This window comes from Eubalaena glacialis, chromosome 14 (assembly GCF_028564815.1).
Source record: "Eubalaena glacialis isolate mEubGla1 chromosome 14, mEubGla1.1.hap2.+ XY, whole genome shotgun sequence".
Lineage (NCBI taxonomy): Eukaryota > Metazoa > Chordata > Mammalia > Artiodactyla > Balaenidae > Eubalaena > Eubalaena glacialis.
In genome coordinates, this window is record NC_083729.1 from 88,881,907 (window position 1) to 88,896,084 (window position 14,178).

The following is a 14,178-nucleotide window of genomic DNA, read 5'->3' on the forward strand; positions in this document are numbered from 1 at the left end:
GCATGAATGTGCGTGTTTGTGTACATCTGTCATTGTCTGGTTGTCCCTGTGATGTGAAGGCAGAAAACCAGTGATATAGTGACCTGAGCTTGCAGCTGTGGTTCAGCTCTGTCTGGCTCGGGGAAGAGGGGAGCTGGGAGTCGGCGTCCTCTCAGTCGTCGGGGTTGGAGCGGCTCTTGGCCAGCCTGGCGGGGCGGGGCTTCCAGGCCCGGGACTGGAGCCTGGGTTGGAACCAGGGGGCCTTTGCCAGTGGCCCTGTGGATACACTTTACCCCAGATTGGCGTTTTTGGGCTAAATTTGCTTTGTAAGAAAAAAAGTTCCTGAGGAAATTTGTCATGATTTCTGCCCAGCATTCTCTCTGCCAGGGCGAGTGGTTAACTAAAACTCCTGTTTGGCCCAGATGTATGACTGCTTTTATCTTAAGGTGTGCACCTCAGTTGGTGGTCGACACTGTAAATAAATAATCTGAATTTCAAAATAAAATTGCTCCTCCCAGACCCCTCAATTTACTCCTCTTCCAGAGTAGTGAGCTTTTTCCCCTGTTGAAAAGGAAGGAGATGTCTTTTATTTGTAAAATGTTCGTACTTTTTGAAGTGATTTCATGCCTATTTCATACTTGAGCCTCCCAAAAAATCCTGAGTTGGGAGAGAATATTCTTGATACGGGCTTGCTAGAGACTAATCTGTTGTCGTAGATCAAGGTCTCCAGCCCATCAGATATGCATGCCCCTTCAAGGTTGGGTTTTTCCTCTTTATGTAACGTCCTTTGGATGTGTTTTCGTTGTTACAGAGGTTTATCGTTCTCTTCCCGTTGAAAACGCGTCACCTCACCCCCTGCCTCCCCTTTCTCTCTCTCTCTGTCTCTCCCTCTCTCTCTCCTTTTCTCTCTCTCATAGACACACACACACACACACACACACACCCCATCGCTGAGTGCGTGTCATCATTTATTAGACTCTTCAGATCTTAGAGACTAATTCGAAGTTCTGGGGAAAGTCCTCGGTGATAGGCTTGTCGTAGCCATTGATCGCTGAGTGGATCACCCCAGATGATGGGGGCGGATGGTCTGGGCGCCCCAGCAGGCGGTTCTGGCGCCTCCCCTGGGGGCCCGCTGACGGCCGGCTGATCTCTGTGTGACAGGAGTACATCAGGCGGCAGCTGGAAGAGGAGCAGCGGCACCTGGAGCTCCTTCAGCAGCAGCTTCTCCAGGAGCAGGCCATGCTACTGGTAACGCCCCGCGCGGGCCCCGCCCCGCCCCGCCCCGCCCCGCCCCGTAGCTAGGGCCGCCCGCGCCGGGCGGGGCCGCCGGGCTCTCGTGGCCACGCCCCCTGGGGGTCAAGCTGCTTCGGGCACACGTCCAGGCGGCTTCTGTTTATCTCTCCCGTTGCTGAGTTAACTGTTCTCGTTTGGTAGATAGACGGGGTTTTGCACAGCACCTGGCATTCGGTGAACAGGCTAGAATGCCAAGAGCTGGCGGTTCAAGGCGCATGCCGTAGGACCTGTACCTAGAGTATCCAAGTGTCCTTTGAAACCGCCGAGACCAGCGTTTCCTTGGGTTCTCTCTTACTCTGTCCAGTGACAGTATGCTTAGCGACAAGCTGTCAGATTTTCCCACAGGTAACCTGCCGTTTCACATCCCGGCCGTTGTGCTCTGTCACGAAACAAGCGTCAGTGAGCACTGTGTCGGGGAGAAGTGAGCCGGGGCGAGGCGGGCGCCGGGCCCCGGACTGAGTGTCCCTCTCCCCCCAAGGAGTGCCGCTGGCGGGAGCTGGAGGAGCACCGGCAGACAGAGCGGCTCCAGAGGCAGCTGCAGCAGGAACAAGCCTATCTCCTGTCTCTACAGCATGAGCCCCGGAGGCCCCCGCCGCCCGACAGGAGCAAGGCCGGCCTGCACGGCGCCGAGCCCAAGGCCCAGCACGAGCCCGCCGACCGGGCCCGCGAGGTACGGGCCCCGCCGTGCCGTGCGCGCTCCCAGGGGACAGGGAGGGGCCTCTTCTCTGCTTAGTGTTCGTCTAGAGGGGAGCGGAGCGCCTCAGAGCTTTGATCTCAGGGGACCTGGACGCTGACCAAGAGACGGAAAGAGAGGAGGCTGTGTGGCAGCGTTTTCTTTATACTGTAAATGAGGGGCAGGGCGGCCTGTCATCTGTTTTTCCAAAACTGCCGCGAGGACGAAGCCTGCCTGGGCCCGATTCACTGGCTTTTCGGTGATCAGGGTTTGCTACTGAACTGGGGCGTCTGGGCTCCCAGAGCTTCCCAGTGAGGATGCGACAAAACAGGACCGCGCCTCGGACCCTGGCAGGGTGGACTGGGCAGGCTGCAGAGCGCGGGATGCTGGCCCGGGCGGGGGCGTCCTCCCGCCGTGCCGGCCCTCACACGGCACGTTCTAGGAGCACGTGTCCTGCTTGTTCTGCACTGCCTTTATGTTTCGTGGAATGAAACGTGTGTTAGATTCCTGGTGACACTCTTTTAATCCGTGTGTTTAGTTGGTTGCGACAGATTAATTCTTTTCCTAGTTTATCTTCACGTGCAATCCTAGACTTCTTGCCGGGGGAGATTTTAAAGGCTGCCTCTCTCAATTTTTATCTTCGTGAATATTCCGTATTCTGCATCAGACCCTAGTCCAGTGTTATATGCCTCCTCTCTTTTCTTGTAGTTGAAGAAAACAGAAGATTTCCTTTTAGACTCCTTCCACTTTCAGGCTTTCTTCGGTATCTCTGCTTTTTTCTACTAACCCTGAGTTATGTCTTCTAATTCTCTGACGCAGGTGGAAGATAGATTTAGGAAAACTAACCACAGCTCCCCTGAAGCCCAGTCTAAGCAGACAGGCAGAGTATTGGAGCCACCAGTGCCTTCCAGATCAGAGTCTTTTTCCAATGGCAACTCCGAGTCTGTGCACCCTGCCCTGCAGAGACCAGCCGAGCCACAGGTAGAACGGCCAGTTGGCTATGGGTCAAGGAGACGCACACAGAGGCTCACTGAGCCACCAGCCTGCTTGAACTGCTCAGTTTGGTTTGTTACCGCATTTAGAGAGACAAGAGAGTAGCAGAGGGAGTTTAGACTAAAGAGGACGTAGCCTCAGTTGATAGGGAAAAACAGGATTTTCTTTTTAAAGATTGTTGTTGTACTTATTAAGAATATCTGGATTCAGTGATTTCTTCTTTCTGTCTAACTTTTTGCCTTCCCTGACTCAGATGTTCGTAAACAAGTGCCTCCTTACTCAAATACAAAGACTTTTCAGTTTAGTTTTTAGAAAGTTAGTGTCATAAGTACATAGAGGGAGACTTTTTCTTAACCTGGGGTCCTTGGCTCCCAGCCAGTTCTACGAGTGGGCAGCCCTGAAATTCCACGTAGAATTTTTTTGATTTGTCCAAATGTACATATATTTTTGGGAAAAGGGCCTTTTATCAGATTCTCACAAGGTTCAACATCCAAAAAAGGTTACGGCCCGGTGGGTTGGGTCTGGGTTTTCCTCAAGTAGGTCAGGATAGAGGCCACTGGGTCGGCCTCAGCGTTCGGCCTCACCCAGGTGGGGGACCTCCGTGCTGTCTGGCGGAGAGAGCAGACAGCAGAGATGACCCATGTCAGAGATCTCAGAGATCCTTAAAACGCTGGTTCCCACTCTTGCTGAAAATCATTGACTTTCAGGCATTTTGCTCCCTGCAGCCGTGTCATCCGGAGTACTGGGCACAAGTCCTTGAGCCCGAGTTTACCTGTCACTGATGTTTGCATGTGTTGGGGGACGGTAGAGGTAGCGGTGGCGTTCACACAAACCCGGATGAGGACTTGAATGCACTTTACCATAAAGATCCTTGGTATGGAGCAGTTTTACAGTAAACTGAAGACCCAGGATTAAGCTCGGCGGGGCGGGTGTTGGGAGGTTGGTGTTTACGTGAGACCAGCAGCGTCTTGATTCACAGAAGAGCTGACGCACAAGCCAATGGGCAACTCCAGAGAGTGAGGAATGGAAAGAAGAAGGATGCAGAAGAAAGCGGGACAGGATGAAGGGGGAAAGGGAGGGGTAGGGGGCCTAGGAGAATAGGCTTGATGAACGTTATACTTACCGTAAATAGAAAGTCTTTATGTGGCCACTAACAGTTTAGAAAATAGGAGTTCATGAATTAGGTAGACTGCTTTTTATACTGCTGATTAATTAACGTAGGGCCAGGAAAAAGAGTCCCTTTTCTATCTAAAGTTGCTTTTGGCCGAAAGCTGTACTTACGAAAACATTCTTTCGGAACTAATTCTGGATCTTAACGCTTGGCAAGGTTGAGCCAATTCCTGTTTTTATTAAATGTGATGATGTAATAGATATATAGCTAGAATTATGTAAATTTCAACATTGAACAGTTATTTTAAAACAAAAAGTATAATTTCAAGAAAATGCAGATTGTTTCAGAGATGGCTTTTCCAATTTAAAAGTGGCCAGATGAACTCAGCTGCCAAGGGATTGTCGTATTTCTTCAGTTGTCAGGTAGAAGGAATACCCGCCTCAGCAGTCCATTTAGGGAATCCTAGTGCTGAATAGGATACAAAGAAATCAGAGTTCTTTTTTTTCCTAACTAGTACAAAGATACGTGGAGTTCTGTGGGGTTGGCGTGTTTTAAGACTTGGGACGAGAAAGAAGGAAAATTGGTGGTGTATTTGAAAAGCTGGCTGTTTTAAGTTACACTCTTATAATCTGTCGAAACCTGCGGGGTTGGTCTTTGCACAGTAAACATGTGGCTCTGTTGTTACTTGGTCAGACGTCTTGCCCTGCCAGGTAACGGGAGGGTGGGTAGAGAGGTTTGCACGTGTGGCGATGTCCGTCCTGCGGTTTCCTGCCTCTCTGCCTGTCCACGCTGCTTTGACGCAGAAATGCATGCCGCACGTTGCCCCTCAGACAGGAGCGCTGTGAGGCTTTTTTTTTTTTTTTTTTTTTATCTTCACGTTTACTGCTCTCTAACATTTGTCTGGATATGAAGAGTTTTCCTTGTAAATGTACCTTTGTTCTCTTCTACATACTGTGCTCCCCAGACCACCTCTCCACTTAAAGCGTAACTGTTGTACCGCTTGGCTGACCTAGTCCTGAGCCGCCTCGTGTACGTTGCCCCGCCTCCCGCTTTGGATTTGGTATTGACCAGAAAAGCGTTTTCTGCAGAACGCATTGAATGTTTTGTGTTTTGTTTTCTTGTAAGGTACAGTGGTCCCACCTGGCATCTCTCAAGAACAGTGTTTCCCCTGTCTCGCGATCCCATTCCTTCAGTGACCCTTCTCCTCCCAAATTTGCACACCACCATCTTCGCTCTCAGGACCCATGTCCACCTTCCCGCAGTGAGGTGCTAAGTCAGAGTTCTGACTCTAAGGCGGAGGTGCCCGACCCCGCCCAAAAGGCTTGGTCTAGATCAGACAGTGACGAGGTGCCTCCAAGGGTAAGAAGCAGGAAGACAGATGTGTGCTTCTTTTGCCTGTTTGTTATTTTTAAAAAATTATTTATTTCAATGAAGGGTGTGGTGATGTCACCAGAATTAAGGGGCAGTGGCAGAGGAACTTTTGACGGTGGGGAGAAAATTCCATAGTGAGGCAGTTAGGTTCAGCCATCGGCCAGTTAGCTTTTCATTGCTGTCGCTGACTCTGTACTTAAGCACAAGGTACCAAAATAATTTAGGAGTACATCTATAAAGAGTATGCTTTTAGAACAGACCGAATCAAAATTTGTTTTAGCAGCTGTCGTGTTAAGTTTATACAAAAGCTATCAATTACTTTGCACCGTTAATTAATATCAAAATTTTCAGAAAAGGTACTATAAGGGAAAAAATTAACATAAATGTTTCAAAAAATGATTTTTTTTAATTGAGGGAGTTTTGTTTTTGTTTGGGTGTTTTTTAAAATTTCATGTTTTTAAAATTTTTGGTTTGGTAATTACTTAATGCTGAAATTAAACAAAAAGGCACATCTTATTTTTCCTCCACTTGGAATTTGCTTCCTCTGAGTATTTTCTTGCTTCCTACATTCTTTGTTTCTTGCTGATCCATTTGTAGGCCATTGTTTGGTTCCTTTGAGCTTGTTTTCCTGATTCTCACATTATCTCAGTAAAATGCTTTTGTACGTGCCCTGCCACCAAGCTTCAGTGCCAACATTATTTAAATGTGATTAGGAGCATAGAAAGGTTGTCCCAGTGCCTTTGACGGCTTGGACTACTCTTCTGTTGTATCACTGGAGGGCAGAGAAGGATCAGGGATTGGGGGTAGGTCGGTGATAGCAAGGCGAAGGTAACTAGGACTGCCTTAGAGACATGTTTGGTAGGGAGTAGTCTTTTCTTCTCCTCCTCATGTTTTCAGTAATTTAATTGCTGTATTTTGTACCCAAAGGTTCCTGTGAGAACGACGTCCCGGTCCCCCGTCCTGTCCCGTCGGGATTCCCCGCTGCAGGGCAGTGGGCAGCAAAATAGCCAAGCAGGTCAGAGAAACTCCACCAGGTAAGAGCGAAGCTTAGGGACAGATTTACTACACAGTGTCCTGCAGTCTTATACCGTCTGCTTGCATAAAAGTGCTCATAAACATGGACGTTCTGGGGCAAAGAGGTGATCCGCTTATAAAGAAAATGCTGTAAAGTCCATTCACATGAATGATATCAAATTGATCTGTAGTGAAAAGAGAGATTAAATCCGACTGTGTATTGCAGCAGTTTTAAGGTGAAAACTACCTGCCTCAGTGAGAGTAACAGGACGGAGGAGCAGGGAAGGGGGGATTCTAAGGGAACTGTGACCCGAGAGGGCTTGTCATCCAAAGGATGTCTGGGGGCTCTGGGAGTGTACGGAAATCACACACAGGCTACGGAGGAGAGAGAGTGGTTGACTCAGAGTTGGCAATAAACTCGTGCATTAACCACAGAGTATTTTCAGTTTCTAGAGCCGTCCTGTTTTATATGGTAGCTGTTAGCCACGTGAGGCTACTTAAATTTGAATTGAAGTTAATTAAAATTACATAAAATTAAAACTTAAGTTCCTTAGCTGCACTAGCCACATTTCAGGTGCTCCATAACCTCATGTAGCTGGTGGCGACCGTATTCTCAGCTGTAGAGTATTGTCATCATCTCAGTTCCGTCAGCCAGCAAGCACCGTTTTAGCGGTCGTGTTGAGTGTTTTGTACTCTGATCATCACTGAACCTCTGTACTTGGTGTCTCGGTATAACATGAGGAAGTGGAATGAGTGACAGCCCAGAAGCTGCAGAGAGAGAGCTTTCTGAGCCTTCAGTGGTCAGGGTGGGCTGCGGGGTTCTCCCGCGCCCGAGTCCGTGTGTTAATTCTTACCTAGAAAACTCATGCTGTGGTGTGTCGACGGCAGGGATACACCGTGGCCCGTGTGCAGTCACATTTCCAGCCCAGAGCACGAAAGAATGAGTGTGCTGCCTAAGTGTCAGTTCTTGAGAGCTGTGAGGTGTGGTGGTCGGTACTGGGAATTTGTGTGTAATTTGATTTTGTGTGTAATTATGTAAGTGGAATTTTTCATAGTAAGAAACTGAGTTTGTAGCTGAGACAGAACTAGTGACACTTCTAGACCAAACAGTAGCGTTTCCTCTCACACCCAGAGAAGATTTGTTTGCTAATGGTAGAATGTCTTTTAGCATTTTGGGTTTGTTAAGATATCTGAGATAAAACCAGTGAATAATGCCACTATAACTTTTGGTGAATTTCACGTTAAATGCTGTTGGTAGGCTGATTTTCTCATTATCCCTGCGTTCGAATGACATGTTGCGCGTGTTTATAATTTGACCCTGTGTCTTGGGATAATGCATTAGCTGTTCTCGTCGTCTTCTCCAACAGCAGCATCGAGCCCAGGCTGCTGTGGGAGAGAGTGGAGAAGCTGGTGCCCAGGCCCGGCAGTGGCAGCTCCTCGGGGTCCAGCAACTCAGGATCCCAGCCCGGCTCCCACCCTGGGTCTCAGAGCGGCTCCGGGGAGCGCTTCAGAGTGAGATGTAGGATGCCTGCCTTTCCTTTTCCCTGTGCCTGTTCACCGTATCGGGCTCCAATCAGTACAGTTGACCCTTGAACACCCAGGGGTTAGGGATACCCCCCACCAGTTGAAAATCCTCATCTGTAGTCGACCCTCTGTACCCACGGTTCCTCTGCATCCGTGGTTGCACACCCACAGATCCAACCAGCTGTGGATCCTGTAGTACGGAATTATTTACTGTTGAAAAAAATCCACGCGTGAGTGGACCTTCGAAATTCCAGCCCGTGTTGTTCAAGGGTTGACTGTATTTTGGAAATCCTTTTCAATCATGGAAAAGACCTGTGATCTTTCACAGCTGCATATTATGAATACAAAACAGTGTATCAGTGTAGGTTTGCTAGTGACACTAGTAATAGTCGTCATACTTTTAATAGTAAAGAGTGAGGTTTTGAGAGCTTACACATGCGAGCACTGTCCGTGCGGTGTCTCATTTAATCCGTACAGTAATCCCAGGAGGTGGATATATATTGTGTCTCCGTTTTATAGATTCAAGTAACTGCAGTTTAGTGAGTTTACGTAACCCGTCCAAGGTGATTAGCTAGATGTCCAAGCTGAGACTTGAACCTACTCTTCTGAGCCTAAACTCCATCAGTATTGTCATCAATATTGGCTGTCTTAACCTACTCATAAGAATAGATGAGCGGAAATTCCTTCTACTGTGTTATTGATGTAACGTAACAAGGAGTTGTGAACACGTGTTAGTGCAGCGTGACAGTTGAGGGTTCTTGGGAAGGAGTCACAAACCCCGGGGTTCAGACCAGCGCGTGGAGACCTTGCTGTGAGCGAGGCTAATGAGGGGAGAGGACGGGGGGCCAGGGGGCTGGGTGGCTTCGTGGCCCACACTCAGATGTTTACATGACTCGGCCTTTCTTGTCTCTGAACTTCACAGCATCATCCAAATCTGAGGGCTCGCCATCTCAGCGCCTTGAAAATGCAGCAAAAAAGCCTGAAGATAAAAAGGAAGTTTTTAGACCTCTCAAGCCCGCTGTAAGAATTGCACAAAATCCATTTTACTCATTTCAGGCTCGAGTGAGATCTTTCTATTAGAGCCTTCTCCTTGCGTGGCCGGCAGGCCTCCCTGTGGGGTCTCACAGGTTTAAGGGGTTATAAGGAAAGCTGTAAACCTTGGCCCACTTGTGCCGCCGCCCCGGTCCCCACCCCGCCCCACCTTAGTCATTTAAAAAATACAAAAGAAAGAAAAGCCTTCTATCTCTCTGCTTGGCATCCACCTTTACATGCTCTTGATGAGTGGGCACCTAAAATACTGGCTTTTGGAAGAGATGTTTTTCCACCACCTTCTTAAACTCTCCCATGGTTTAATTCTGCCCTTTGGTACGTGGGGCGGCAGTGTGGCTGTTTCTCTTCTCCGTAGTCCTCGATGCAGTAGCTGCCCCGTCACTGGGCACACTGGGGGTTTGAGCCTGCTGGGATTTTGTCTCCCGCTTGCATTGATTTCTGTGCCCCCCTCCCCCCTTCTTTCCTCCCTGCTTCCTGTGCTGTGTGTTCCTCCTCACCGATGGCTCCTCTGGCTCGATGGGACCCCGCTGACCGAAGGGCGAAGTGGTAAGCCCCGTCTGAACAGTTCAGCGTCGGAGCAGCGTTCTAACTTTAGCCTGTATTCGACCTCCATGCCTCTTCCTTTCCTCAGCTTGCTCTTTTCTAGAATTAGAAACCCTAAATTTTTGCTTCGTGTTTTTTAACACCCCAAATTTGCTGCATGCGTTCATTCTTACTATTAAATACGGCTTTTTTGAGTCACTTTAACAAAAAGCCGCAGCTGTTCTCGTGAAGTCGTGAGCAGGAGGACGCAAGGCCAGTCCTTGCTCACTCATCTCAGAGGCTCAGGCTCAGAGGAAAGAAGCGTGTTCTTAACTGGTGAGAAGAAGAGACTGCCAGAGGGAAAAGGAAGAGTGGCCACATAGCCTGCCTTCCAAAAAATCATTACTTTTTAAGTAAAAATTTTAAGTGGAACGATACATACGTTGAACTTCTGTATGAAAATGTAGAATAGAGATGATAATCAAGCTCGGAAGTTATATTTGGATAGTTGATTGGGTCTTACAATGTCTGCATATAGAAGAGGAAAGGGAACTGAAGCCCTCGTGAACAGCAGCGTTTACCCTGGGCCGCTTCTCCCTCCAGCGTGCACGCTCATGGCAGCGGCAGGGTAGCCTGCCCAGCTGCCTTCCCACGGCCAGACACACTGCAGTGCTTTCTCACAGCACACGTCAGGAACTTTGTTCACGCACGTGGCAAGTTGTTGACACTCGGTTAAGCCAGATGTGAGCCGTACCCTGTGCTCACTTCACTCTCATTTTTCTGTGAGTTGGAAATTTTTAAAAATAAAAATTGGAGTTAAAAACCTCACCAAATAAGTACTTTAAATCACCCCTGTTTAACTAAAATCTTGCTTTCTGCAAAATCTCCTCAAAAGAAGACTTTGTCACGGGCGGGCGTCTTTATAACACACTACCAAGGTCTGTCTGCACACATCTGTTGATCCAGAATTTTATAGTCGGAAAAGAATGCTCTCGGCTCTTGTTTTTTTTTTTTTATGGCTGTGAGGTTTGAACTGTGTACAACACCTTGGACTTTTAAAAAAATCTTTTCTATTTTTTGTTTTATCTTTTTGACTTTTCTTGCTCTCGTCTTTTCTATCGAAAGCTTTGAGAGCTCCCCTCCATGATACCGGTAAACACCCTACAAGACAGTTTGGTGAAGCTGGCGTGGCCGTTTGATGGATAGTGAGAACAAAGCGCTTGGCCCTGTGCTGTTTCCCCGTCGCCCTCCCGCCTGACCCTCTTTTCTGTCTCCTGCACTAGGACCTGACGGCCCTGGCCAGAGAGCTCCGAGCGGCGGAAGACGTGCGGCCGCCACACAAGGTGACAGACTACTCCTCGTCCAGTGAGGAGTCCGGGACGACGGATGAGGAGGACGACGACGTGGAGCAGGAAGGGCCCGAGGAGCCCACCTCGGGGCCGGAGGACGCCAGAGCCGCGTCAGTCCCGCCCTACTTGAGGGAGGATGAGTGTCCCCACTGGGCCTTCTTTCCACTTGGGACCAGTTGTTGTAAACCTGTCCTCTGATCCTGTGAACGTGTAACGTTTCCCCGTTGTGGAGTCAGCAGCAGACGGCCTTTCTGTTTTCCCCCTTCTCTTCGTTGGTGTGTGTGCGCATGTCAGGGCCTCTTCCAGTACTCCGTGTGTTTCATTTCTTCTTCTTAATTTGAGGCTGTGAAAAAAGGGAAACTGCAGTTCATTTTCCTTGAGGAAACTTTATACCTGTAGCCCGATCTCATCTTAGGGCTCCGAGAAGGTGAAAAATCTAAACGGTATATCCTCGGCTCGCGGGTTATGGCCCTTCACGTCTGGATTTTGTCTCAATAGGTCATCTCTGAACTTGAGCAACGGTGAAACGGAGTCCGTGAAAACCATGATCGTCCACGACGACGTGGAGAGTGAACCAGCCATGACCCCGTCCAAGGAGGGCACCCTGATCGTCCGCCAGGTACCCGCGTCCTCTCTCCTCGTAGGAGGCTAGCTTCTCCTGTAGTCATTAACCCACTTGCTCATTCACTCACTCATGCTGTTTCTACATCATCGTCTGTTCTCACCTAACGAGAGACCCGGAGGGTAGCGTTGTGTGCTGCATGCCCCGAGGTGGCCAGCAGGGCCCCCGCCCCGCCCGCCTGCATGTCACGCGGCAGCCCTCATTCCAGCAGCCCGCGAGCCCCACGGTCTGCGTCTGAGCGCAGAGAAGCCGCAGGGGGCACGCCGCGGCCGGCAGCGGGTCTGCAGGGCAGCGGGGGTCTGCGCGGAGCTCTCGGCTCCGAGGCCGGGGGTCTGCGGCGGGAGCCGGCTAGGCAGGCAGGAAGGAGCTGCCTTGGGCCTGGAGCCGGAGCAGGGGGGAGCCTCTCTTCTGTGCTCTGAGCGTTAGGCTCCTCCCTCGTTGAATATTAATTGTGTGCCACCCGGGTGTGCTCCGTTTGGATTACCAAGTTTTACAACGGTCTGTTCATTTCTTAGCTCAGATGGAAGAAAGGGATGTGCTTCTCATTTAAGTGGAGCAGGGCACCTGTGTAGCACTTCGGACTTTTCCCTCAGTGTGTTTCATGCTCTGGCAGTGCATTCGTATGGAAAGCGGGAAGGGCCTGGTCCGGACAAGACCAGGATTCAAAGAAGTGACGGGTACTTTCTAGACCTTTAGACAGATTTAAAAAGGAAAGAGAAAAGCCAGTGGTTTTGGTAACAGCAGCTCATGTGGCAGATAAACCAGATTAAACACCCGCTGTTTGGGTTCTGCAGTCACCAGATGAGGTGCTGTGAGTTCTGTTGGCTCAGCCTAGGCATTTGGCGAGGAAGCGAGAGCAGCTCAGGCTGATTTCCTCCAGTCGTCCCTTGATGACGTAACAGAGTTGAGAGTCACACAGCACCGCCAGCAGTCAGGTATCGGTAGGGTCTTCGGCAATGTTAGCGGCGCGCGAGCGAGACCAGTGTGCCTGTTTTCTCTGCAGAGTGCAATTGACCAAAAGCGCGCCAGCCATCATGAGAGCAATGGCTTTGCCGGTCGCATTCACCTCTTGCCAGATCTCTTACAGCAAAGCCATTCCTCCTCCACTTCCTCCACCTCCTCCTCCCCATCCTCCAGCCAGCCGACACCCACCATGTCCCCACAGACACCCCAGGACAAGCTCACTACTAATGAGGTATGTCTCGCACCACAGCTGGCTGCTCTCCCAGGGTTAGACCAGCACTGCCTAGGAGCTAGTTTGCAGAGCCCTTCCCACACCCTCACCTCCCCTCCCCGCCCGCCTTCTTCTGTCACCTCCCCTTCTCTCCCACCCCCTCGAGTAACAAGTTTCAGATCTGCATACAAACCCCTTAACCCTGGAGCGATTTCCCTCCAAACTTGCCAGTTCACTGTTTACTTTTCTCTAGATAAGTGTAGTTGCATGGCTTTCCTCATTCAGTTTATTTTTCAAAAAAAAGTCTAAAACGATTGCTGTGTTCTCAGATGCATTATGTATTTGGCATGAAATTCTGGTAGTCATTTGTGGAATCTGCCTTTTTCATTCTTTTTATCCAGTAAATCAAATATAGAAACATTTGGTTAAGCAGACTTGGCCTTATCAGGATAAATGTGTTGCTCTGTACAGGAACCTCCTTCCAAAAGGGCTGGATCTTTTTTGTTTGTTTGTTTCGGGGGGGGGGGGCATTGTTGGTTGGTTATTCTTATTTATTTTTGCCAACCTGGTTGAAAGGATTTCTCTCCTTGAAATTTACAATCACTCAGAGTTTAAGAGGCCAAATTGCTTTTGGGGGAAACCTAGAAAATTAGGATGTTAAACAAGAAGGGCAAAGAACTGAGCGTGCTTTTAATTTCAAATTTTGAATGGGAAATCCTGTGTGCTTGTTCGAAGGCGTGGCTGTGTGCTCTCAGTCTGGGTGCCGGTTGGGTGATTCTTGCTGTTTGGAACAGAGTTATGCCCCAAGTGCAGGGACAGTCCACCGTGGGCACCCTGTCCTGAGTTAAGCAAGTGATCGTTTTCATGGGAGGTTTGGTTTAAATGCCTTTGTCTAATGGTTGAAGGAGGTTGCAAGTGGCACGTAGCTTCAGCCAATCTTGTCAATGTAAGCATTGAACTGCCGGCCTGCCCACCTGCTCCTATTTTGATTCCCTCGTTAGAAAGAATCAGAATAATCCTCTCCCCTTGAGGAGCCAGGGGCAAGTCGACTGCCAAGGCAGGCTCGGCATCAGATTGGCCGCCATCGGCTGGATGGGCCCCAGATCGTGGGCCTGGGCAGGAAGCCTGCCAGCAGGCAGCTGTGTCAGGTGGGAGGGGAGAGCTGAGGAGGGGGTGGGCTGCCAGGACTTGTGACTTCAGCTGCCCAGGGGAGTGAAACGGTACAGGACAAAAGCATGTGGTCAGACATGGTTTTTTTCCTCCGTTTATATATCCCACCTACACTTACATCCCTTCTTATATTTACACTTGGCTCCATTTTGCTCTAATGTGTAGTATTTACAATAACCCTTAACTCACTAAACTGGCAAGTTTATTTTTCTGTTTGTTTTGTTTTTAATTGTCATTACATTTCCACTTAACAATTTGTTTCACTTTCTTTGTGTCTTTTTTTTTTTTTCTGTCTTAAGTTACATTATTAACCAAAACACTCCTATTCCTAAA

At 49.2% G+C, this 14,178-nt stretch overlaps 1 protein-coding gene across 43 annotated transcripts in view; it reads left to right on the forward strand.

Annotated features, from left to right (window-relative positions):
* The window catches only part of MAP4K4 (mitogen-activated protein kinase kinase kinase kinase 4), a 169,713-nt gene that overhangs the window by 139,274 nt on the left and 16,261 nt on the right, over positions 1–14,178 (forward strand). For 2 of the 43 annotated variants that reach the window (XM_061210812.1, XM_061210815.1), the window contains exons 14-23: positions 1,141–1,227; positions 1,751–1,942; positions 2,765–2,926; positions 5,175–5,408; positions 6,348–6,454; positions 7,802–7,953; positions 8,881–8,978; positions 10,814–10,989; positions 11,378–11,498; positions 12,505–12,696. In XM_061210812.1, coding sequence (XP_061066795.1) covers positions 1,141–1,227; positions 1,751–1,942; positions 2,765–2,926; positions 5,175–5,408; positions 6,348–6,454; positions 7,802–7,953; positions 8,881–8,978; positions 10,814–10,989; positions 11,378–11,498; positions 12,505–12,696 — 1,521 coding nt within the window. The remainder of the gene's footprint in view (positions 1–1,140; positions 1,228–1,750; positions 1,943–2,764; positions 2,927–5,174; positions 5,409–6,347; positions 6,455–7,801; positions 7,954–8,880; positions 8,979–10,813; positions 10,990–11,377; positions 11,499–12,504; positions 12,697–14,178) is intronic. The other 41 variants (XM_061210813.1, XM_061210841.1, XM_061210816.1 and 38 more) reach the window with 27 other exon arrangements.